Genomic DNA, 27,721 nt, shown 5'->3' on the forward strand with positions numbered 1-27,721 from the left:
TTGTCGACATTTATAACATTTGACACTTTCTGTTTCCATCACACTTGTGATTTTTTTTTTTTAAATAGCATTACTTTACTTTCATAACTGTGGATTGAAACGTGGTTAGTGACAGTGGGGCGAAAAACATGAATTTTAAATGTTCTGATGGTTTTCTTGTGGTTTTATGTTTTGTTCAAACTGCCACACTCTCAGGGGTCAAATTCTCATGGAAGTGTACAGTTTGAGAGGCCACTGATCGACAGACATTTTGATTACTTAATATGTTTGAACACAAGTGATGATTATAAATGTTGATATTTCTTTGTTCGGTAGTATACATTTGCTAATACAAGCCACACTAACCAAACCGGCTCCGCGTATGCATCTGCGTGCTCATGTTGATTTTTATCCCCACCAGACACATTCATTTATTTAATTTACCAGGATCCCCATTAGCCAACACCAATGGCGACAGCTAGTCTTACTGTGGTCCGAAACATAACAAAAAAGACATTAAAGACATATTTTACAATTTACATACAGTGCATGCAGAAAGTATTCAGACCCCTTGACTTTTTCCAATTTTTTTTTACGTTACAGCCTTATTCTAAAATTGATTAAATAGTTTTTTCCCCCTCATCAATCTACACACAATACCCCATAATGACACTGAAAATAGGTTTTTAGACATTTTAGAAAAATTATTACAAATACAAAACGGAAATGCTTTATTTACATAAGTATTCAGACCCTTTGCTATGAGACTCGAAATTGAGCTCAGGTGCATCCTGTTTCCATTGATCATCCTTGAAATGTTTCTACAATTTGATTGGAGTCCACCTGTGGTAAATGCAATTGATTGGATATGATTTGATAAGGCACACACTTGTCTATATAAGGTCTCACAGTTGACAGTGCATGTCTGAGCAAAAACCAAGCCATGAGTTTGAAGGAATTATCCGTAAAGCTCTGTGACAGGATTGTGTCGAGGCACAGATCTGGGGAAGGGTACCAAAAAATTTCAGCAGCATTGAAGGTCCCCAAGAACACAATGGCCTCCATCATTCTTAAATGGAAGAAGTTTGGAACCTCCAAGTCTCTTCCTGGAGCTGGCCGCCTGTTCAAACTGAGCAATCGGGGGAGAAGAGCCTTGGCAGAGGTGTGGACTCGAGTCACATGACTTGGACTCAAGTCAGACTCGCGTCACAAATATGATGACTTGCAACTCGACTTTGACACCAATGACTCGTGACTTGACTTGGACTTGAGCCTGTTGACTCAACCTGACTTGATACCCTCCAAACCCAAATATTAAAAATTATGCTATTAAAAAAAGTGTGCAGCGCATCAACTCTTAATTTAACGGATTACAGTTTGAATCGGACAGCAGCCAATCAAATTGTGCCAGCAGAGAGAAAGTTGTGCGTGGCAGTGCAGAGGAACGTTGTCGAGTGAATTCAGATGAAGCCCTTAGAAAGAAGATACCCAAAATTATTATTTTCAGATATAAAGACGACGCTGTATCAACAAAAAACGGATTGCAACTTGCAAAACATGCGGGAAGAAAATTACAGACGGAGGCGCAACAATTTCCAACTTTGTTCGACATTTGAAGCTGCACAAAGAAGTCGTGGCTAATATAGCCGACAGCTATATAATTTATAACTTTACTAGTATAGCATGTAGGCTAACATAACGTTAAATTAATGAGCCTCCACACAGTCAGTCAGTGCGGGAACGTGATCAATGCACCCAAGATTGAGCTACAACCCCAGGCAGTTGGTAGCCTAAATCCTGCCTGATGTTACTGCTGTTCATAAAACCATTGACATACGTTAGGCTACTGTAACCACACAGAGTGTGTGTGTGTGTTAAGATTGGCCGATTGTGTACAAGCCTACATCGCCCGATTGCGCCCCATAGCGATCCTCAATAGGTCTTACCCATGTATTTCCATGGAAATAACGTTTATTTGGAAAGTAATAAATATATAGATATTTTTAAAAGCATTCATGATTTGCGTAACTGTAATATACTAACTATTACTCTTGTTAAAAATATGAAGTGGTATTACATTTGGTGAAGAGCACATTATGACTAGTTTAGGACTTGAGACTTGACTTGATACTTGACGGTCTTGACTTGGGACTTGAGTGCTAAGACTTGAGACTTACTTGTGACTTGTAAAACAATGACTTGGTCCCACCTCTGGGCCTTGGTCAGGGAGGTGACCAATAACCTGATGGTCACTCTGACAGAGCTCCAAAGTTCCTCTGTGGAGATGGGAGAACCTTCCAGAAGGACAACCATCTCTGCACCCACTCCTCAGTAAAAAGTACATGAAAGCCCGCTTGGAGTTTGCAAAAACACCTAAAGGACTCTCAGACCATGAGAATCAAAATGTTCTGGTCTGATGAAACCAAGATTGAACTATTTGGCCTGAATGTCAAGCTTCACATCTGAAGGAAACCTGGCATCATCCGTACGGTGAAGCATGGTGGTGGCAGCATTATGCTGTGGGGATGTTTTTTAGCGGCAGGGACTGGAAGACTAGTCAGGATCGAGGGAAAGATGAACGGAGCAAAGTACAAAGAGATGCTTGATGAAAACCTGCTCCAGAGCGCTAAGGACATCACCTTCCAACAGGACAACTACCTCAAGCACACAGCCAAGACAATGCAGGAGTGACTTTTGGACAAGTGTCAATGTCCTTGAGTGGCCCAGCCAGAGCTCAGGCTTGAACCTGATCGAACATCTCTGGAGAGACCTGAAAATAGCTGTGCATCCAACCTGACAGAGCTTGAGAGGATCTGCAGAGAAAAATGGGAGAAACTCCCCAAATACAGGTGTGCCAAGCTTGTAGCGTCATACCCAACCTACCAAAGGTGCTTAAAACCTGTTTTTGCTTTGTCATGATGGGGTATTGTGTGTAGATTGATGAGGAAAACAAACAATTTAATCAATTGTAGAATAAGGCTGTAACGTAACAAAATGTGGATTGTGCCATGAGGAGTTCACTTGCGCTGTATAAGGTGGGAGTTCCATGCAATCATGGCTCTGTATAACATACTGACCAGACCACTCACGCGCATGTTGATTTTGTCAACCCACACCAGACGTGACCAGGACACGCAGGTTGAAATATCAAAACAAACTCTGAACCAACTATAATAATTTGGGGATAGGTCGAAAAGCATGAAACATGTATTGCAATTTAGCTTGCTGTTGCTACCTAATTTCTCCTGGGATATAACATTGGGTTGTTATTTTACCTGAAATGCACAAGGTCCTCCGACAATTACTCCGACAATTAATCCACGAGTTCATTTCTTGTAATCTCTCCTCCTTCAGGCTGCTTCTTCTTCTTCTTTGGACTTTATATGGCGGTTGGCAACCAACCTTTTAAGGTGCTTTACCACTACCAACTGGACTGGAGTGTGAACCTCAGTTCATCTTTCAATCACGCTCTTGGGTAAATGCTTCCTAAAAACCAATGAGGAGATGAGAGAGGTGGGACTTTCAGTGCGTCAAGCGTCACAAATATATATATTCTATTTTAGCGCCTGGCTACGCAGACGATCGTTGATGCACCCGAGCAGTGTGAGTGCAATGATTGAATAACATGTATGTGTACATTTATTTTGCAATACTCGCGCACACGACGCGAGAGGTGTGGTCAGCACGTAATACTGTACGTTTCCTTGAATTCTGGACTGGGACTGTGAAAAGGTTAAAATACCAAAACCAACTGTGAACCAACTATATTAATTTGGGGACAGGTCAAAACACTCATGGACATTTAGCCAGCTTTCTGTTAATTCTTCCGGTGAGATAAACATTGGGTTGTTATTTTACCTAACATGCATATGGTCATTCAAAATTGTTTATTCTCTACTCCGACAATTAATTCACAGATAAAAAGGGGAAACCTAGTTAGTTTTTAATTAATTTTCTTTTCATAATCTCTCCTCGTTCATCCTTCTTCATCTGTGGATTTTATATTGCGGTTGGCAACCAACTTTAAGGAGCATTACCACCACCAACTGGACCTTGTGCATCTTTCAGTCACCCACGTGGATATCTGCTTGTAAAAACCAATGAGTAGTCAAGTGTCAACCAAGTTCTATTTTAGAGCCTGTCTATGCAGACGCACGCTGACGTACGCAAGCAGTTTGGATGAATAGATTGAATGTGTACATTTATTTGACTAACAAAAGGGCCCCTGGCTCTAATTCGACCTTGATTACTACATGTTTAGATAGCTGGCCGCTAGACTAATTCACCAATCTAAAATGTTTAGCTAACATGGGCTAATTCAGTGACCGACATAACAAAAGAAAAACAACCAAATTGATCCGAGGGCCTTCAAAAGGGCCAGTTGCCCATCCCTGCTCTAAACTCACAGTAACCAACCATTACACATTTAGGAACAGTATTACACTGTCTACTTTTCCAGCTTCAAGACATAATTACCAACTACAGTGTCTACTACAATTTATACTATTCAACCCAGTGCATCTGACAATAATTGAGCTGGACATCCTGCAAGTAGCTTTGGTGCTGAGTCCACAACAGCAGTTTACAAAAACTCAGAAAAAGGTACATGCCTTTTTTCCAGCTGAAGCGCATGTTTCCCAGAATCCAATACTCATGGTCGTCAAAGTGGATCTCCCCCGTCGGGGGGAAGAAGGCGTGGGCCAGTTCACCGGTAATGCCGTCAAAACAGTGGTGCAAGTAGGACTGCAGACAGTCTGTGTGGTTGATGGGGTAGAAGCCTGCCAAAAAGAGAGAGCTGTGCCTTAGTCAGAGCAGCCAAGAGGCAAAACACACCATCCTTTTCAGCCTCTATCTCATTCTACATACAGTCTAGGAGATGATGGATTTCAAAGGACAAACTTCTCAATCCCCCTGGGGATGACAGACATTTCTCACATTTGCACCAATAATTTATTTATGGAACAAGAGTCCCAGACCGTGGTGCTCCCACTGAGACAGCTTCTGCATGATTTAGGGCACTTGAAAATTATTACACATGCTTGAAGGTGCTCAAGACTCTTTCTCAGGCATAATTCACACTGAACATTAGATAAATAAACAGTAGAGGCAGATTTGTTCAATTCAAATGCTGATGGCATTTCAGACCCATTTCACTGTGTAGGCCTTCTACTAGAATAGGACTATATGGCAGTCATAATGCCTGATATGCTTTAGGTACAGTATGTTTGTTGTGCCCCCACCTATCTTGATGTCTGCCTCCTGGTCAGTGGGAACCTCTCTAAAGCTGAAGGGTGAGACGTCACTCCACATAGTGAAGGCTTTGGCGATACCCCGTCGCGTGTCACTGGCATTCATCAGGTTCCTTGGGAAAGAGAGCAGCCTGCACAGACACAATGTGATTATCTGGGGAAACAACTTGGCATATTACAACAGCAGAAATCAGTTACAGTGGAAAGAAAAAGTTTGTGAATGACCTGGAATTCTGCATAAATTGGTCATAAAATGTTATCTGATCTTCATCTAAGTCACAACAATAGACAAACAGTCTGCTTAAACTAATAACACAAACAATTATAATTTTTCATGTCTTTATTGAACACACACTTTATGTAAACATTCACAGTGCAGGTTGGAAAAAGTATGTGAACCCTTGGATTTAATAACAGGTTAACCCTCCTTTGGCAGCAATAACCTCAACCAAATGTTTTCTGTAGTTGCGGATCAGACCTGCACAACGGTCAGGAGGATTTTGGACCATTCCTCGTTACAAAACTGTTTCAGTTCCACAATACTCTTGGGATGTCTGGTGTGAACCGCTCTCTTGACGTCATGTCACAGCATCTCAATCGGGTTGAGGTCAGGACTGACTTGGTCACTCCAGAAGTCTTATTTTCCTCTGTTCAAGCCATTCTGTTGTTGATTTACTTCTGTCTTTGGGTTGTTGCATCACCTAACTTCTGTTGAGCTTCAATTGGCGGACAGATAGCCTTACATTCTCCTGCGAAATGTCTTTAATAAACTTGGGAATTCAATTTTCCGTCGATGATAGCAAACGGTCCAAGCCCTGAGGCAGCAAAGCAGCCCCAAACCATGATGCTCACTCCGCCATAGTCTACAGTTCGGATTAGGTTTTGATGTTGATGTGCTGTGCTGTGCCTATTTTTATCCACACATAGTGTTGTGTGTTCCTTCCAAACAACACAACTTTAGTTTCATCTGTCCACAGAATATTTTGTCAGTAGCGCTGTGGAACATCCAGGTGATCTTTTGCGAACTTCAGACGTGCAGCAATGTTTTTTTTGGACAGCAGTGGCTTCTTCCATGGCGTCCTCCCATGAACACCATTCTTGTTTAGTGTTTTACGTATTGTAGACTCGTCAACAGAGATGTTAGCATATTCCAGAGATTTCAGTAAGTCTTTAGCTGATACTCTAGGATTCTTCTTAACCTCATTGAGCATTCTGCGCTGTGCTCTTGCAGTCATCTTAGGGAGAGTAGCAACAGTGCTGAAATTTCGCGATTTACAGACAATTTGTCTTCCGTGGAATGACATTTAGGGATACTTTTGTAACTCTTTCCATCTTCATGCAAGGCAGCAATTCTTAATCTTAGGTCTTCTGAGATCTTATTTGTTCGAGGCATGGTTCACATCAGGCAATGCTTTTTGTGAATAGAAAACGCAAAACTTTTTATGGGGCAGGGCATCTCTAACCAAAATCTCCAATCTCGTCTCATTGATTCGACTCCAGGTTAGTTGACTCATTGGAGAAGTCATTAGACTAGAGGTTCACATACTTTTTCCAACCTCCACTGTGAATGTTTAAATTATGTATTCAATATAGACAAGAAAAATACAATAATTTGTGTTATTAGTTTAAGCACACTGTGTTTGTCTATTGTTGGGACTTACATTTTGATCTGATCTTCATCTATGTCAAATTTATGCAGAAATCCAGGTAATTCCAAAGGGTTCACATACTTTTTCTTGCCACTATAAATCAATGGGCACTATCAAAACACCTGAAATTCACCAATTCTGATTAAACCTCTTAGACAACTGTCCCTCGTAAATACAGCTGAAGTCGGAAGTTTACATACACGTAGGTTGGAGTCATTAAAACTAGTTTTTCAACCACTCCACAAATGTCTTGTTAACAAACTATAGTTTTGGCAAGTTGGTTAGGACATCTACTTTGTGCATGACACAAGTAATTTTTCCAACAATTGTTTACAGACAGATTATTTCACTTTTAACTCACTGTATCACAATTTCAGTGGGTCAGAAGTTTACATACACTAAGTTGACTGTGCCTTTAAACAGCTTGGAAAATTCCAGAAAATGATGTCATGGCTTTAGAAGCTTCTGATAGGCTAATTGACATCATTTGAGTCAATTGGAGGTGTACCTGTGGATGTATTTCAAGGCCTATCTTCAAACTCAGTGCCTCTTTGCTTGACATCATTGGAAAATTAAAAAGAAATCAGCCAAGACCTCAGAAACAAAACGTTAGACCTCCACAAGTCTGGTTCAACCTTGGGAGCAATTTCCAAATGCCTGAAGGTACCACGCTCATCTGTACAAACAATAGTACGCAAGTATAAACACCATGGGACCACGCAGCCGTCACACAGCTCAGGAAAGAGACGTGTTCTGTCCCTAGAGATGAACGTACTTTGGTGCGAAAAGTGCAAATCAATCCCAGAACAACAGCAAAGGACCTTGTGAAGATGCTGGAGGAAACAGGTACAAATGTATCTTTATCCACAGTAAAACAAGTCCTATATCGACATAACCTGAAAGGCCGCTCAGCAAGGAAGAAGCCACTGCTCCAAAACCGCCATAAAAAAAAGCCAGACTACAGTTTGCAACTGCACATGGGGACAAAGATTGTACTTTTTGGAGAAATATCCTCTGGTCTGATGAAACAAAAATAGAACTGTATGGCCATAATGACCATCGTTATGTTTGGAGGAAAAAGGGGGATGCTTGCAAGCTGAAGAACACCATCCCAACCGGGAAGCACGGGGGTGGCAGCATCATGTTGTGGGGGTGCTTTGCTGCAGGAGGGTCTGGTGCACTTCACAAAATAGATGGCATCATGAGTGAGGAAAATTATATGGATATATTGAAGCAACATCTCAAGACATCAGTCAGGAAGTTAAAGCTTGGTCGCAAATGGGTCTTCCAAATGGACAATGACCCCAAGCATACTTCCAAAGTTGTGGCAAAATGGCTTAAGGACAACAAAGTCAAGGTATTGGAGTGGCCATCACAAAGCCCTGACCTCAATCCTATAGAAAATTTGTGGGCAGAACTGAAAAAGCGTGTGCGAGCAAGGAGGTCTACAAACCTGACTCAGTTACACCAGCTCTGTCAGGAGGAACGGGCCAAAATTTACCCAACTTATTGTGGGAAGTTTGTTGAAGGCTACCTGAAACATTTGACCCAAGTTAAACAATATAAAGGCAATTCTATCAAATACTAATTGAGTGTATGTAAACTTCTGACCCACTGGGAATGTGATGAAAGAAATAAAAGCTGAAATAAATCATTCCCTCTACTATTATTCTGGCATTTCACATTCTTAAAATTAAGTGGTGATCCTAACTGACCTAAGACAGGGAATTTTTACTACGATTAAATGTCAGGAATTGTGAACAAAGTTTAAATGTTTTTGGCTAAGCTGTATGTAAACTTCTGACTTCAACTGTATGTCGGAAGTCAAATAAAACAGCATTTCTTTTGTTTTTTAGGCAGTAATCCTTTGGTTAGAAAGGAAGGCGTGAAAAAAAAGCAATCTCCATACTTGTATGTGAGCTTGAACTTGTCCCATTTTAGTTTCTCGGGGGTGAAGGTGTAGCGCTTGTTCCTGGAGAGGTGGAGAACCTGCGAGTGAGCATCTTTACGAATCCCAATCATCAACACACCGGAGGTGTGAGCTTCTTCCTTGGACAAAAAAATTGTAGATTAACCACCTGAGATTTGGCTCGACCAGTTAGGAGCGAGGGAGGGATTTACAACCTACTGGACACAGATGTCACTTCAGGGCCGTGCACAGACTTTTTGGGGGGTGGTGCTCAAGCAAAAAAAAAAAGGGAAACCCCCCCCCCCAAAAAAAACATTTGCAACTGTGGTCACAGAATCGTTGAGCTATTACGACTTATTTAGTTACAGTGGGGCAAAAAAGTATTAAGTCAGCCACCAATTGTGCAAGTTCTCCCACTTAAAAAGATGAGAGAGGCCTGTAATTTTCATCATAGGTACACTCCAACTATGACAGACAAAATGAGAAAAAAAATACAGAAAATCACATTGTAGGATTTTTTATGAATTTATTAGCAAATTATGGTAGAAAATAAGTATTTGGTCACCTACAAACAAGCAAGATTTCTGGCTCTCACAGACCTGTAACTTCTTCTTTAAGAGGCTCCTCTGTCCTCCACTCGTTACCTGTATTAATGGCACCTGTTTGAACTTGTTATCAGTATAAAAGACACCTGTCCACAACCTCAAACAGTCACACTCCAAACTCCACTATGGCCAAGACCAAAGAGCTGTCAAAGGACACCAGAAACAAAATTGTAGACCTGCACCAGGCTGGGAAGACTGAATCTGCAATAGGTAAGCAGCTTGGTTTGAAGAAATCAACTGTGGGAGCAATTATTAGGAAATGGAAGACATACAAGACCACTGATAATCTCCCTCGATCTGGGGCTCCACGCAAGATCTCACCCCGTGGGGTCAAAATGATCACAAGAACGGTGAGCAAAAATCCCAGAACCACACGGGGGGACCTAGTGAATGACCTGCAGAGAGCTGGGACCAAAGTAACAAAGCCTACCATCAGTAACACACTATGCCGCCAGGGACTCAAATCCTGCAGTGCCAGACGTGTCCCCCTGATTAAGCCAGTACATCTCCAGGCCCGTCTGAAGTTTGCTAGAGAGCATTTGGATGATCCAGAAGAAGATTGGGAGAATGTCATATGGTCAGATGAAACCAAAATAGAACTTTTTGGTAAAAACTCAACTCGTCGTGTTTGGAGGACAAAGAATGCTGAGTTGCATCCAAAGAACACCATACCTACTGTGAAGCATGGGGGTGGAAACATCATGCTTTGGGGCTGTTTTTCTGCAAAGGGACCAGGACGACTGATCCGTGTAAAGGAAAGAATGAATGGGGCCATGTATCGTGAGACTTTGAGTGAAAACCTCCTTCCATCAGCAAGGGCATTGAAGATGAAACGTGGCTGGGTCTTTCAGCATGACAATGATCCCAAACACACCGCCCGGGCAACGAAGGAGTGGCTTCGTAAGAAGCATTTCAAGGTCCTGGAGTGGCCTAGCCAGTCTCCAGATCTTAACCCCATAGAAAATCTTTGGAGGGAGTTGAAAGTCCGTGTTGCCCAGCAACAGCCCCAAAACATCACTGCTCTAGAGGAGATCTGCATGGAGGAATGGGCCAAAATACAAGCAACAGTGTGTGAAAACCTTGTGAAGACTTACAGAAAACGTTTGACCTCTGTCATTGCCAACAAAGGGTATATAACAAAGTATTGAGAAACTTTTGTTATTGACCAAATACTTATTTTCCACCATAATTTGCAAATAAATTCATAAAAGATCCTACAATGTGATTTTCTGGATTTTGTTTCTCATTTTGTCTGTCATAGTTGAAGTGTACCTATGATGAAAATTACAGGCCTCTCTCATCTTTTTAAGTGGGAGAACTTGCACAATTGGTGGCTGACTAAATACTTTTTTGCCCCACTGTACATAAAAGCAATAGATGGCCACATCTTAATGGCTAATTAAATTAAACATAATTTACTTGAATTTAATGATGACTTATGGGCACTGGGTTCAGAACAACAATTAAAAAACAGTTTACAAAGTAAATATATCAAGTATTAGAGCATGGAAGGTTAAAGGAGCATGTGCTCTGCACAGGTAGAGCCTTATCTGTGCACGTGCGTGTGTAACTTCACCATCCAGATTTCATTTATATTTATGATCATGATCTGTATTCCCAGCAAACTAATTTGGGTTTCCAGAACTTAGTGGGAAAGTCATTTGTCAAATAATCAAAGGAGAATCTTTAACTTCTTTGTGATAGGGGGTAGCATTTTCCCTTTTGGATGAATTGCGTGCCCATAGTGAACTGCCTCCTACTCTGTCCCAGATGCTAATATATGCATATTATTATTACTATTGGATATAAAACACTCTGAAGTTTCTAAAACTGTTTGAATGATGTCTGTGAGTATAACAGAACTCATATGGCAGGCAAAAACCTGAGAAAAAATTCAAACAGGAAGTGAGAATTCTGAGGCTGGTCGATGTTCAACTCATCGCCTATTCAATTCCCTGTAAGATATGGATCTGTTTGCACTTCCTACCCCTTTCACTAGATGTCAACAGTCTGTAGAACGTGGACTGAAGCCTCTACTGTGATGTTGAGCCGGATGGGAGGTGTTTCAGTCATTGGTCTGGCAGAATGCCAGTTCCTGGTCACGCGTGTTCCAAACGATATCGTCTTGCTTTCCATAACTTCTAGAGACACAAAGGAATTCTCCGGTTGGAACGTTATTGGATAGTTATGATAACAACATCCTGAAGATTGATTCTCTACTTAGTTCGACCAGTTTATTCGACCTGTTATATAACTTTTTGAAATTTTCGTCCGAGTTCGCCTGCATCTGCGCGAGCATTTGGACATGTGCACTAAACATGCTAGCAAAAGTAGCTACTTAGACATAAGTAATGGACATTATCGAACAAAACAACGATTTATTGTGGAACTAGGATTCCTGCGAGTGCATTCTGATGAAGATCATCAAAGGTAAGGGAATATTTATGATGTAATTTCGTATTTCTGTTGACTCCAACATGGTGGAGAAATGTTGTTATATCTGAGCGCCGTCTCAGATTATTGCATGGTGTGCTTTTTCCGTAAAGTTTTTTTGGAAATCTGACACAGCGGTTGCATTAAGAACAAGTGTATCTTTAATTCTATGTAAAACATGTATCTTCCATCAAAGTTCCTGATGAGTATTTCTGTTATTTGACGTGGCTCTCTGCAATTTCTCTGGATATTTTGGAGGCATTTCTGAACATGGCGCCAATGTAAACCGAGATTTGTGGATATAAATATGCACATTATCGAACAAAACATAAATGTATTGTGTAACATGATGTCCTATGAGTGTCATCTGATGAAGATCATCAAAGGTTAGTGATTCATTTTATCTCTATTTCTGCTTTTTGTGAAAACTATCTTTGGCTGGGAAAATGGCTGTGTTTTTCTGTGGCTATGTACTGAGCTAACATAATCGTTTGGTGTGCTTTCGCCGTAAATTATTTTTGAAATCAGACATGTTGGCTGGATTCACAACATATGTAGCTTTAATTTGGTGTCTTTCATGTGTGATTTCATGAAAGATTAATTTTTATAGTAATATATTTGAATTTGGCGCGCTACATTTTTTCTGGCTTTTGGAGAAGTGGGACGCTACCGTCCCACATATCCCAGAGAAGTTAAGGAAAGTGATGGATATGTTCTGTGTTAGCTGGGTTTTAAAATAAAATTATAACGTAGAGTGTTGTCTTTGTGTTTATAATAATAATTTCATTTTCATTTTACAGAATAAACTCAAAGTGCATAAAATACAAATGTTTTACCAAATAGAATAACAAATATTGACACAACTAGACAGGGCAACTGACACAAAGAACACAGCTGAAACTACAAGGAACAAGAACAACAAGGAGCACAGCTATCAATAGAAAGCCTTCCTAAAGAGAAACGTTTTTAGGCCGGGAGGGCATTCCAGAGGCTGAAAGCCTGATCCCCCAAGGAGCGGATCTTGGTTCTGGGGTCATGGAGGAGGGATATCGATTGACCTGAGGGTGCGGGTGGGGTTTTGGAGGGAGCTCAGTTCTTTGAGATAAGGAAGGGCATTGTCATGAATACACTGGAAAGTCAGCAGGAGGGTTTTGAATTCAATCCGGAATGAGACGGGGAGCCAGTGCAGAGATATCAGGATGGGGAATGATAGTAATGAACTATCCATAGCTAGTACTTAGTGTTCTGTCACTGTTAGTGCTCTTATCTCCTGTCGATGGCTGTCGATGGCTGCGTCTACACGTTTTTTCACTAATCGGTCTTTCGACCAATCAAATCAGCTCTGCAAAATGTATTATTATGATGTGATTGACTTGATTTAGGAGTGTCTGAACCTGACCAAAGAACTAAGGAGAATATCAGTAACAACATGAGTTGGAAGATCAGAAGTATTCATGGAGGGAACTCGAGAAACTGGACATAAAAACATGCGGTGCGGTGGAGATCCTCAAGGAGTAAAAGATAGCCTAAGTAAAAGTAAGTGATAACACTTTACTTTTAAGGGGGTATATATAAAGCATGCATAACACCTTTATGAAACCAGTTATATAACAACTTTATACCTTTATATAACAGTGTTGCAGTATCATTAATAACAAACCTTATAACACATTTATTCAACATCATTTGTGAGAAGTTTTCAAAATAAAAGTCCCTTGAAATATATCTTTATTTATCTATTGTACAGTGGAAATGTATATGTTTACAGCCACAGTACCCAACCCTGTGACACACTTCATGTTATAGGCTGGGAGCAGCACAGGGTAAGCGGTTAGTAACTGTTTGCATTGAGTATTTTGTATCCTCTCTTGTCATTTTTCAATGGTGCAGGACAGCCCTTAAGATCAATGTTCTGTTATCGAATTAAGAACTTTTCTGTGACAGTATCCGTGAGAAAGCTAATCTGAAGTAAACCGAGTACCTGGCCTAAAGCGAGTTCTGGCCTGGAGCACCAATAATAAATGTAATGTTAGGCCTACAGCATGTTCTCTGCTACAATAATGTAATGTTAGGCCTACAGCATGTTCTCTGCTACAATAATGTAATGTTAGGCCTACAGCATGTTCTCTGCTACAATAATGTAATGTTAGGCCTACAGCATGTTCTCTGCTACAATAATGTAATGTTAGGCCTACAGCATGTTCTCTGCTACAATAATGTCATGTTAGGCCTACAGCATGTTCTCTGCTACAATAATGTCATGTTAGGCCTACAGCGTGTTCTCTGCTACAATAATGTAATGTTAGGCCTACAGCATGTTCTCTGCTACAATAATGTAATGTTAGGCCTACAGCATGTTCTCTGCTACAATAATGTCATGTTAGGCCTACAGCATGTTCTCTGCTACAATAATGTCATGTTAGGCCTACAGCGTGTTCTCTGCTACAATAATGTCATGTTAGGCCTACAGCGTGTTCTCTGCTACAATAATGTCATGTTAGGCCTACAGCGTGTTCTCTGCTACAATAATGTCATGTTAGGCTTACAGCGTGTTTTCTGCTACAATAATGTAATGTTAGGCCTACAGCGTGTTCTCTGCTACAATAATGTAATGTTAGGCCTACAGTTTTCTGCTACAATAATGTAATGTTAGGCCTACAGCGTGTTTTCTGCTATAATAATGTAATGTTAGGCCTACAGCGTGTTTTCTGCTACAATAATGTCATGTTAGGCCTACAGTTTTCTGCTACAATAATGTCATGTTAGGCCTACAGTTTTCTGCTACAATAATATGTTAAGCCTACAGCGGGTTCTCTGCTAAAATAATGTAATGTTAAGCCTACAGTGGGTTCTCTGCTAAAATAATGTAATGTTAGGCCTACAGTGTGTTCTATGCTAAAATAAGCCAAAAATATGTGTTTTGATCCATTGTACCAATTTCATTGTACAAACTTCTGTTGTACAATGGATAAATAAAGATCTATTTCAGTGTTACTTCGAGACTTTTAGTACCGTAATGAAAATTCACTTTTATTTTGAAAACTCTTTTGAATGTCTTATTTATACCCCCTTCAAGTAAAGTGTTACCATGTACTTCGTACTGTAATCTACTAAGACTGTTAGTTGAACTGACAGTTGTGATTTATGGCATTTCTACAGTATTGATAGGTATCAATCTCATGTTCAAAATCAAAACAAGAAACAGTTCCATGCTGCAAGAGTTCTGGCTTGACTTCACCAGCTGAGGATATTCATCTCTATTGTAATTCTTGCAGTTACTATAGCACATAACTTCAGGTTATTACTCCAATGCCTTGCATGTGAATGTTAGGCATTACTTTTTCATGCGAGGGCATTCCATCTTGTGGAAAAAGAAAACTGCTTTCCAAACTTTAAGTATGATACATTTTGCAGATACAGTATGTCTGATGTCCCTTTGGAGAGGGACAAATAAGACTCTCCCAATAATAACACATGGATTCTACTCGTGTTTTACAGCTTTGAAAGAGGCCAGCATGGTGTTTTCTATTTCAGAGCGGTTAGAAATATTTTGTGACTATGTTGTTATTACATAATAGTAATAGAACGTAAAATATACAGTTAAAGTATACACTGTATGACTGATTATCCAAATCACTTTAGGTGACTTTGTGATAGGTGACTTTTATGACAAGTGAATAAGCTCATTTAGCCTATCGACAGCTCTACTCCACAAACACCTTACCATCAACGATAAGGAATGGACCAACACGACCTGACCTCGTTGCATTGTTTATATACAATGTTTTCAAACTTACATACAAATACAGTGGAAATAGAACCTAAAGAATTGGCTATTTGATAAATCAGAATCTATACTGGTAAAATATCTGTATGAAAAGGAAACATTTCTTCAGAGAGAAATTATGTAAACACTAAGCATTCCTTCAAGATTTCCAATGTTCCTTAATCGTCAGGAAAACAAGACCTTTGCCAAGAGCTGAGGACTATACTCCCAGACTAACAGCAGAGGAGCCCTGCAGAAGACTGAAGACTTCCTGCCACACTGATAACGGAGTCAAGGAAACATACACTACAAAAGAAGAGGACATAGCCTACAAGCTGGAGCAGGCATTGCACTTAAGTTGGAGTAACTTGAGATATGTCCATGTAGCCTGGCCCTAAATCATGATTACTTTAAGCTACAGTACATGTTGTTCTAAGACAAGCTGTACCCTTGTCAAACTGCTACTCCATTTATTCCTGGGGAAAACAACTAAAAATCGAAACAGAATTTATGAATAATAGTAGACACTTTTAGAATAGCTAACTTGGTATAAGGGAGGGTAAAGACTTCAGCCAGCCAGATCAAACAATGTTTATTATATCTACAATACAATAAGAATTGTTGTTGCTCATACAAGCAAGTCTGGCTTTTGTGATTGTCACACCCTGATCTGTTTCACCTGTCTTTGTGAATGTCTGCACTCCCATACAGGTGTCGCCCATCTTCCCCATTATCCCCTGTGTATTTATACCAGTGTTCTCTGTTTGTCTGTTGCCAGTTTGTCTTGTTTGTCAAGTCAACCAGCATTTTTTGAATCCGCTCCTGCTTTTCCCCAGTGTCTCTTTTCTCATCCTCCTGGTTTTGACCCTTGCCTGTCCTGACCCTGAGCCCGCCCGCCTGACCACTCTGCCTGCCTCTGACCCTGACTGCCGTCCTGTACCTTTGCCCCTGTTGCTGTAATAAACATTGTTACTTCGACGCGGTCTGCATCTGGGTATTACCTTATCCTGATAGTGATGATATGTCTATTTTAAAGGAAATGACATCCCACTGGGCACAGACATCAATTCAACGTCTATTCCACGTTGGCTCATTGTAATATCCTATGTATCTTGGAAACCTGTCTGAAAAAGGACGGATAATATTCTAGTTTTTCTATGCATTGGCAGGACAGAATAGCAATCTCTAATTTTAAGGGAGTCTCGAGGTTCTGCTCGACTGAGTTAGAATACCTCATAATAAGCTGTAGATCATACTATTTACCAAGATATTGATCATATATATTTTCCATAGCTGTCTATTTAACACCACAAACTGATGCTGGCACTAAGACCGCACTCAATGAGCTGTATAGAGCCATAAGCAAACAAGAAAATGCTCATCCAGAGACGGCACTCTTAGTGGCAAGGGATTTTAATGGAAGAAAACTGAAATCCGTCTTAACTAATTTCCACCAGCATGTCACGTTTGCAAGTAGAGGCGAAAAAACTCTAGATCATCTTTACTCCACACACAGAGAAGCATTCAAAGCTCTCCCTTGCCCTCCATTTGCAACGATGTGCACTGAGAGTCGGGAAGCAAGTTCAGGGAGTGAGTGTTTTAATAAAATAAATGGAACATAATACAAAACAAGAAACACTAACAGCACACAGACATGAAACTGAAACAGGAACAATGACGCCTGGGGAAGGAACCAAAGGGAGTGACATATATAGGGCAGATAATGAAGGAGGTGATGGAGTCCAGGTGAGTCTGATGACGCGCAGGTGAACGTAACGATGTGCGCCATAACGAGCAGCCTGGTGACCTAGAGGCCGTAGAAGAGGCCGTAGAGGGAGCACACGTGACACCATTTGGCAAATTTGACCATAACTCTATCCTCCTGATTCCTGCTTACAAGCAAAAACTCAAACAAGAAATACCAGTGACGCGCTCAATACGGAAGTGGTCTGATGAAGCAGATGCTAAGCTACAGGACTGTTTCACCAGCACAGACTGGAATATGTTCTGGGACTCATCCGAAAATGTTCTGGGACTCATCCATTCTCGGACTCATCCGCATTGAGGAGTATACCACATCAGTCTCCGGATTCATTAATAAGTGCATCGACGACATCATCCCCACAGTGACCGTGCATGCATATCCCAACCAGAAACCATGGATTTACGGGCAACATCCACACTGACCTGCTAGAGCTGATGCTTTCAAAGAGAGGGACTCTAACCCGGACTCTTATAAGAAATCCCGCTATGCCCTCCGACGAACCATCAAACAGGCAACGCATCAATACAGGACTAAGATCGAAACCTACTACATTGGATTTGATGCTCGTCGGATGTGGCAGGGCTTGCAAACTATCACGGATTACTAAGGGAAACCCAGCCACGAACTGCCCAGTGACGTGAGCCTACCAGACGAGAAAAATGCCTTTTATGCTCGCTTCGAGACAAGCAACGCTGAATCATGCATGACAGCGCCAGCTGTTCCAGACGACTGTGTGATCACACTCTCTGTAGCCAGTGTCGGTAAGACCTTTAAACAGGTTCAAATTCACAAGGCCGCAGGGCCAGACAGATTACCAGGATGCGTACTCAGAGCATGTGTTGAACAGCTGGCAAGTGTTTTCACTGACATTTTCAACCTCTCCCTGATTTAGTCTGTAATACCTACATGTTTCAAGCAGACCACCATAGTCCCTGTGTCCAAGAACGCTAAGGTAACCTGTATAAATTACTATTGCCCCATAGCACTCACATCTGTAGCCATGAAATGCTTTGAAAGGCTTGGCTCACATCAACACCATCATCCCAGACACCCTGGACCTACTCCAATTTGCATACCGCCCCAACAGATCCACAGATAACACAATTTATATTACACTCCACACTGCCCTTTCCCACTTGAACAAAAGGAACACCTACATGAGAATGCTGTTCATTGACTACAGCTCAGCGTTCAACACCATAGTGCCCTCCAATCTCATCACTAAGCTAAGGACCCTGGGACTTCCTGAAGGGACGCCCCCAGGTGGTGAGGGTAGGCAATAACACATCCAGCACGCTTACTCTCAATTTCCTCATCACAAAATTGTCCAAGTTCAACTTTTCCCCCGATGCCTTGAGATGGATGAAATCATACCTTGAAGGCAGAACTCAGTGTGTCAGAGTGAGCAATGAGCTGTCGCCCACTCTTAGCTATGATGTGGGCGTGCCCCAAGGGTCAATACTGGGGCCCCTCCTGTTCAGCCTTCTGTCTGTACTGGGTCTGAAGTTCAAATGTATGCAGATGATACAGTGATATATGTACATGCTAAGAGCAAACAACAAGCTGCACAAGAACCCACTACTGTAATGGTCCAGGTTACAAAGTGGCTCAGTGACTCGTGTTTGCATCTCAATGTGAACAAAACTGTTTGCATGTTCTTCACAAAGAGGGCAACAGATGCTACTGAACCAGATGTCTATGTGTCAGTGGAGAAGCTCCAGGTGGTATCTGATTTTAAGTACCTTGGCATCATACTTGATTCCAACCTCTCTTTTAAAAAGCATGTGAAAAAGGTAATTCAGATAACCAAATTCAACCTAGCTAATTTCCGATTTATACGAAATTGTTTGACTACAGAGGTAGCAAAACTGAACTTCAAATCTATGATACTCCCCCACTTAACATACTGCTTGACTAGTTGGGCCCAAGCTTGCTGTACAACATTAAAACCTATTCAGTCTGTCTACAAATAGGCTCTCAAAGTGCTTGATAGGAAGCCCAATAGCCATCATCACTGTTACATCCTCAGAAAGCATGAGCTCCTGAGTTGGGAAAATCTTGTGCAATACACCGACGCATGTCTTGTATTCAAGATCCTAAATGGCCTGGCTCCCCCTCCACTCAGTATTTTTGTTAAACAGAAAACCCAAACATATGGCAGCAGATCAACAAGGTCTGCCATGAGAGGTGACTGTATAGTTCCCTTCAGGAAAAGCACCTTTAGTAAATCCGCTTTCTCTGTGAGAGCTTCCCATGTCTGGAATACACTGCCATCAGACACACATAACTGCACCACATATCACACTTTCACAAAATGCATGATGACATGGCTAAAGGTCAATCAGATTTGTGAACATAATCCCTAGCTGTGTATTGCCGCTTTCCATGTTGTCTGTTGTCTGTAGCTTGTGAGGTGTGGAAACACTTTGTTGCTTTTATGAATTTTGTCTTGCTGCTTTTTGTTCTATGTTGCTCTGTCTGTATGCTACGTCTCTCTTGTCCTATGTTGCTCTGTCTGTATTCTATGTCTGCTTGTCCTATGTTGCTCTGCGTGTGCTCACTGCTCAATGATTGTCTATATTGTAATTGTTTTTAATAACCTGCCCAGGGACTGCGGTTGAAAAATGCTGGCTAAAACCGGCACTTTTACTGAAACGTTGATTACTGTGCACTGGCCCTGTAAAAATAAAATAAACTCAAACACGGGCGCCCCTCAAGGGTGCATGCTTAGTCCCCTCCTGTACTCCCTGTTCACCCACGACTGCATGGCCGCGCACGACTCCAACACCATCATTAAGTTTGCAGACAACATGACGGTGGTAGGCCTGATCACTGACGACGATGAGACAAACATCAGGGAGGAGGTAAGAGACCTGGCCGTGTGGTGCCAGGACAACAACCTCTCCCTCAAAGGGATCAAGACAAAAGAGATGATTGTGGATTACAGGAAAAGGAGGACCGAGCACGCCCCCATTCTCATCGACGGGGCTGCAGTGGAGCAGGTTGAGAGCTTCAAGTTCCTTGGTGTCCACATCACCAACAAACTATCATGGTCCAAACACACTAAGACAGTCGTGAAGAGGGCATGGCAAAGGCTATTCCCCCCAGGAGAAGGAAAGATTTGGCAATGGTCCTCAGATCCTCAAAAGATTCTACAGCTGCACCATCGAGAGCATCCTGACTGGCTGCATCACTGCCTGGTATGGCAACTGCTCGGCTTTCGACTGCAAGGCACTACAGAGGGTAGTGTGTACGGCACAGTACATAACTGGGGCCAAGCCTCCCACAATCCAGGACCTCTATACCAGACGGTGTCAGAGGAAGGCCCTAAAAAATGTCAAAGACTCCAGCAACCCTAGTCATAGACTGTTCTCTATGCTACTGCATGGCAAGCGGTACTGGAGCGCCAAGTCTAGGTCCAAAAGGCTTCTTAAAAGCTTCTACCTTCTGAACAGCTAATCAAAGGGCTACCCAGACCACTCTTTTGTGCTCTTGCTACTCTCTGTTTATTATTTATGCATGGTCACTTTAACTCTACCTACAGTGGGGAGATCAAGTATTTGAAACACTGCCGATTTTGCAGGTTTTCCTACTTACAAAGCATGTAGAGGTCTGTAATTGTTATCATAGGTACACTTCAACTGTGAGAGACGGAATCTAAAACAAAAATCCAGAAAATCACATTGTATGATTTTTAAGTAATTAATTTGCATTTTATTGCATGACATAAGTATTTGATCACCTACCAACCAGTAAGAATTCCGGCTCAGTTTTTCTTTAAGAAGCCCTCCTGTTCTCCACTCATTACCTGTATTAACTGCACCTGTTTGAACTCATTACCTGTATAAAAGACACCTGTCCACACACTCAATCAAACAGACTCCAACCTCTCCACAATGGCCAAGACCAGAGAGCTGTGTAAGGACATCAGGGGTAAAATTGTAGACCTGCACAAGGCTGGGATGGGCTACAGGACAATAGGCAAGCAGCTTGGTGAGAAGGCAACAACTGTTGGCGCAATTATTAGAAAATGGAAGAAGTTCAAGATGACGGTAATCACCCTCGGTCTGGGGCTCCATGCAAGATCTCACCTCGTGGGGCATCAATGATCATGAGGAAGGTGAGGGATCAGCCCAGAACTACACGGCAGGACCTGGTCAATGACATGAAGAGAGCTGGGACCACAGTCTCAAAGAAAACCATTAGTAACACACTACGCCGTCATGGATTAAAATCCTGCAGCGCACGCAAGGTCCCCCTGCTCAAGCCAGCGCATGTCCAGGCCCGTCTGAAGTTTGCCAATGACCATCTGGATGATCAAGAGGAGGAATGGGAGAAGGTCATGTGGTCTGATGAGACAAAAATAGAGCTTTTTGGTCTAAACTCCACTCGCCATGTTTGGAGGAAGAAGAAGGATGAGTACAACCCCAAGAACACCATCCCAACCGTGAAGCATGGAGGTGGAAACATCATTCTTTGGTGATGCTTTTCTACAAAGGGGACAGGACGACTGCACCGTATTGAGGGGAGGATGGATGGGGCCATGTATCTCGAGATCTTGGCCAACAACCTCCTTCCCTCAGCAAGAGCATTGAAGATGGGTCGTGGCTGGGTCTTCCAGCATGACAACGACCCGAAACACACAGCTAGGGCAACGAAGGAAAAGCATCTCAAGGTCCTGGCCTAGCCAGTCTCCAGACCTGAACCCAATAGAAAATCTTTGGAGGGAGCTGAAAGTCCGTATAGCCCAGCGACAGCCCCGAAACCTGAAGGATCTGGAGAAGGTCTGTATGGAAGAGTGGGCCAAAATCCCTGCTGCAGTGTGTGCAAACCTGGTCAAGAACTACAGGAAACGTATGATCTCTGTAATTGCAAACAAAGGTTTCTGTACCAAATATTAAGTTCTGCTTTTCTGATGTATCAAATACTTATGTCATGCAATAAAATGCAAATGAATTACTTAAAAATCATACAATGGGATTTTCTGGATTTTTGTTTTAGATTCCGTCTCTCACAGTTGAAGTGTACCTATGATAAAAATTACAGACCTCTACATGCTTTGTAAGTAGGAAAACCTGCAAAATCGGCAGTGTTTCAAATACTTGTTCTCCCCACTGAACATGTACATATTACCTCAATTACCTCAATTAACCGGTGCCCCCGCACATTGACTCTGTACTGGTGCCCCCTGTATTATAGGTCGACCGATTAATCGTAATGGCCAATTAATTTGGGCCGATTTCAAGTTTTCATAACAATCGGAAATCAGTATTTTTGGACACCGAATAGGCCGAAAATATATATATAAAAAAATGTACAACTTTATTTAATCTTTATTTAACTAGGCAAGTCAGTTAAGAACACATTCTTATTTTCAATGACGGCCTAGGAACGGTGGGTTAACTGCCTTGTTCAGTGGCAGAACGACATATTTTTACCTTGTCGGCTCGGGGATTCGTTTTTGCAATCTTCCGGTTACTTGTCCAACGCTCTAACCACCTGCCTTACATTGCACTCCACGAGGAGCCTGTATGGCAGGCTGACTACCTGTTACGCGAGGGTAGCAAGAAGCCAAGGTAAGTTGCTAGCTAGTGTAACGGATGTGAAATGGCTAGCTAGTTAGCGGGTACGCGCTACTAGCGTTTCAATCAGTTACGTCACTTGCTCTGAAACCTAGAAGTAGTGTTGCACCTTGCTCTGCAAGGGCCGTGGCTTTTGTGGAGCGATGGGTAACGATGCTTCGTGGGTGACTGTTGTTGATGTGTGCAGAGGGTCCCTGGTTCGCGCCCGTGTCGGGGCGAGGGGACGTACTAAAGTTATACTGTTACATTGATGCTGTTGACCCGGATCACTGGTTGCAGCGGAAAAGGAGGAGGTTGAAAGGGGGGTGAGTGTAACGGATGTGAAATGGCTAGCTAGTTAGCGGGTACGCGCTACTAGCGTTTCAATCAGTTACGTCACTTGCTCTGAAACCTAGAAGTAGTGTTGCCCCTTGCTCTGCAAGGGCCGCGGCTTTTGTGGAGCGATGGGTAACGACGCTTCGTGGGTGACTGTTGTTGATGTGTGCAGAGGGTCCCTGGTTCGCGCCCGTGTCGGGGCGAGGGGACGGTTTAAAGTTATACTGTTACATTGATGCTGTTGACCCGGATCACTGGTTGCTGCGGAAAAGGAGGAGGTTGAAAGGGGGGTGAGTGTAACGGATGTGAAATGGCTAGCTAGTTAGCGGGTACGCGCTACTAGCGTTTCAATCAGTTACGTCACTTGCTCTGAAACCTAGAAGTAGTGTTGCACCTTGCTCTGCAAGGGCCGCGGCTTTTGTGGAGCGATGGGTAACGATGCTTCGTGGGTGACTGTTGTTGATGTGTGCAGAGGGTCCCTGGTTCGCGCCCGTGTCGGGGCGAGGGGACGGTTTAAAGTTATACTGTTACATTAGCATTAAACTTATCTTATAAAAAACAATCAATCAATCAATCATAATCACTAGTTAACTACACATGGTTGATGATATTACTAGTTTATCTAGCGTGTACTGCGTTGCATATAATCTATGCGGTGTGTATCGTTGCTCCAATGTGTACCTAACCATAAACATCAATGCCTTTCTTAAAATCAATACACAGAAGTATATATTTTTAAACCTGCATATTTAGCTAAAAGAAATCCAGGTTAGCAGGCAATATTAACCAGGTGAAATTGTGTCACTTCTCTTGCGTTCATTGCACGCAGAGTCAGTGTATATGCAACAGTTTGGGCCGCCTAATTTGCCAGAATTTTACGTAATTATGACATAACATTGTAGGTTGTGCAATGTAACAGGAATATTTAGACTTATGGATGCCACCCGTTAGATAAAATACCGAACGGTTCCGTATTTCACTGAAAGAATAAACGTCTTGTTTTCGAGATGATAGTTTCCGGATTCGGCCATATTAATGACCTACGGCTCATATTTCTGTGTGTTATTATGTTATAACTAAGTCTATGATTTGATAGAGCAGTCTGACTGAGCGATGGTAGGCAGCAGCAGGCTCGTAAGCATTCATTCAAACAGCACTTTCGTGCGTTTGCCAGCAGCTACTGCGCTGTTTATGACTTCAAGCCTATCAACTCCTGAGATTAGGCTGGTGTAACCGATGTGAAATGGCTAGCTAGTTAGCGGGGTGCGGGCTAATAGCGTTTCAAACGTCACTCGCTCTGAGACTTGGAGTGGTTGTTCCCCTTGCTCTGCATGGGTAACGCTGCTTCGAGGGTGGCTGTTGTCGATGTGTTCCTGGTTCGAGCCCAGGTAAGAGCGAGGAGAGGGACGGAAGCTATACTGTTACACTGGCAATACTAAAGTGCCTATAAGAACATCCAATAGTCAAAGGTTAATGAAATACAAATGGTATAGAGAGAAATAGTCCTATAATTCCTATAATAACTACAACCTAAAACTTCTTACCTGGGAATATTGAAGACTCATGTTAAAAGGAACCACCAGCTTTCATATGTTCTCATGTTCTGAGCAAGGAACTTAAACGTTAGCTTTCTTACATGGCACATATTGCACTTTTACTTTCTTCCCCAACACTTTGTTTTTGCATTATTTAAACCAAATTGAACATGTTTCATTATTTATTTGAGGCTAAATTGATTTTATTGATGTATTATATTAAGTTAAAATAAGTGTTAATTCAGTATTGTTGTAATTGTCATTATTACAAATAAATAAATAAAAATCGGCCGATTAATCGGTATCGGCTTTTTTTGGTCCTCCAATAATCGGTATCGGTATCGGCGTTGAAAAATCATAATTGGTCGACCTCTACCCTGTATATAGCCTTGCTATTGCTATTATTGTTTGACTGCTGCTGTTAAATTATTTGTTACTTTTATTGATTAATTTTTTTTAACTTATCTAATTTTTACTTACTTACACGTTTTTCTTCTTAACTTCTTAAAGCATTGTTGGTTAAGGGCTTGTAAGTAAGCATTTCAATGTAAGGTCTACACCTGTTGTAGTCAAATAAAAATTTGATTTGATTTGTCTTAGGTCTCTCTTTATGTAGTGTTGTGGTGTCTCTCTTGTGGTGATATGTGTTTTGTCCTACATTTAAATATTTTATCCCAGCCCCCGTCCCCGCAGAAAGCCTTTTGCCTCTTGGTAGGCCGTCATTGTAAATAAGAATTTGTTGTTAACTGACTTGTCTAGTTAAATAAAGGTTAAATAAAATTTAAAAAATACAAAAGTGCCATCCAGGACCTCTATACCAGGCGATGTCAGAGGAAGGCCCTAAACATTTTACCAAGCATGTGAGGAATAACATTTTATTTTATTTGAGATGACGTGGAAACAACGTTGATTCAACAAGTGTGTGCCCAGTTGGATGAAACCATCCAATCCGTATTCAACTCCATAATTTATTTTTGTCCTTAATATTAATATTTTCCACTAACTGTAGCCTATCCAGTGGATAGGTAGCCTATTTTGAAGGCCTACAATTTTATTGCACCATCAAAATTGGAATTCCTCCAATTATTGAATAGGAAAAGGCTACATTATCTCGTGCATAATTAATGATTATGAAAAGGCATTTAGATTTCTATCTGATGAAGTCATAGTGGGCTACAGTCCTTTACCGTCTAACGAAAAATGTGCTTCATATTACAATGACATTTCTTTATTTAAAAGTTGCTGTTGTCCAACAGCTGTCACAAAGCATATATCTTGGTAGACACAGATGTTTTTTTCAAATGAAAGGATTGTTTTGGTCCTGAATGGTTTTCAACATCCAAAGTCTTGATCATTCCAGCAATGTGGTTTTCTTAACCTGTCCAGTATACAAACTGAATAAACCGGTGCGATAGAAGGTATGCTGTTAGAAAGTGGAATTGTCACACCCTACCTCTATTCTCCAGGTGGCAAAGGCTGTGGTTTCTTGCATCCCTGCGAACAGAACCCCAAGCACCGTCACAGCAAGCAACGGGGCACTGACATCGCCTCTTTGTAAACTTCTGAACGTCTGACACACCATCGTTGCGATATCACCTTCCAGAAAAATTCCCTCAACAAAGACAGACCAGTCAATTTCACCACCATCTATCCCCATGGATATCAATGGCCATCCATTGCATCCTTTTATTTGAACACAATATTTTCAATTGAGGATAACCGTGGCACGCACAGTCCAGCGGAATGGGTTGTGGAATCCTTTGTCACCCACCGCCAGCTCAAAGCTACATCAAAAAGTCTGCAGCTATACAACCCTCCGGCGCAGCGCTATTCGCACAGTCTGCCAATGGTTTCACATTACTTTAAATTAAAGTCAGAGCTTGACAAGTTTAAATGGAAAGGAAACCACCTGCATGTATTCGACAATCTCAAAACTATTTTGACGAATCAATTATTTTTGACTGCTTATTAATAAAGTTCATAAAAGATTAGGGAAAAAATTCTCTAGTCTGTGCAGGTCTCTCATTTTAGCTGAGGTATGCGCATATTTATTTATTTATTTAACTAGGCAAGTCAGTTAAGAACACATTCTTATTTACAATGACGGTCTACCGGGGAACAGTGTGTTAGAGTGTTGGGCCAGTAACCGAAAGTATCCCTGATTGAATCCCCGAGCTGACAAAGTACAAATCTGTCGTTCTACCCCTGAACAAGGCAGTTAAAACCACTTGGCTACCTTCCGCCCCATATAACAATATTATTTTGACTTTGATTTATATATATAATACCTATTAATTCAAATATAATTGGCACATCTATTTTATAATTATATAGGAAAACAGGCTGTTGCCTAATGTTAGTAAAACATATTTTTCAAATGTTATTTTCATTGTAGTCGGCTAGTTGTAGTTACCTGCATCAAATAGATGGTGAGCTATGATGATAGGCATACATTCTGCAGAACTGTGTAAACCGCAAAGGTTGTAGCCTAGTTTACATCAAATAAGTGCGTGTGTGATGGGCCAAAACACGCAATTTGAGTCTGGTGTCCATTCGTAGTCGACAACGTTCGAAAACTATTGAAACAAACATGTACATACAAATGTTTTTGGAGACGTGTAGTTTTAGTGGGTATAGTATTTACCCATGCTGGTCTGAGTTCGCTCTTTAACAAATCCGGATGGGATAGGGAGAGATCGAGCTGACCTTAGATCTGTCTCTACCCTATGGCAAATTTTACCCGGAGCTGTTTTTTGACCCACCACCAAAGAACCAAGAATGTAATTCCTGCCTTAGTATTTGTAATATATGAGTTGGTGCGAGTGTGATAATAAGCGATACTTTTTATAAAAAATATTTTGAAATATATATATATTTTTTAATTCATCTTGAGAAAAGGGTTATTGGACATGTCAGCGTCACAAGACGCGGAAC

The 27,721-nt window shown here is 41.5% G+C and overlaps 1 protein-coding gene across 3 annotated transcripts in view; it reads right to left on the reverse strand.

Annotated features, from left to right (window-relative positions):
• LOC139557330 (matrix metalloproteinase-23-like) overlaps positions 1–26,622 on the reverse strand; it is a 30,161-nt gene extending 3,539 nt beyond the window's left edge. The window contains exons 1-5 of one of the 3 annotated variants that reach the window (XM_071372001.1): positions 26,241–26,621; positions 11,379–11,532; positions 8,787–8,922; positions 5,220–5,359; positions 4,590–4,757 (exon numbers count right to left, since the gene is read on the reverse strand). In XM_071372001.1, the coding sequence (XP_071228102.1) occupies positions 4,590–4,757; positions 5,220–5,359; positions 8,787–8,899 (421 nt within the window). In that variant the 5' untranslated portion in view covers positions 8,900–8,922; positions 11,379–11,532; positions 26,241–26,621. Of the gene's footprint in view, positions 1–4,589; positions 4,758–5,219; positions 5,360–8,786; positions 8,927–11,378; positions 11,533–26,240 lie in introns of all 3 variants that reach the window. The other 2 variants (XM_071371999.1, XM_071372000.1) reach the window with 2 other exon arrangements.
• Between the last annotated feature and the right edge of the window lie 1,099 nt (positions 26,623–27,721).

This window comes from Salvelinus alpinus, chromosome 28 (genome assembly GCF_045679555.1).
Source record: "Salvelinus alpinus chromosome 28, SLU_Salpinus.1, whole genome shotgun sequence".
NCBI classification, from domain to species: Eukaryota; Metazoa; Chordata; class Actinopteri; order Salmoniformes; family Salmonidae; genus Salvelinus; species Salvelinus alpinus.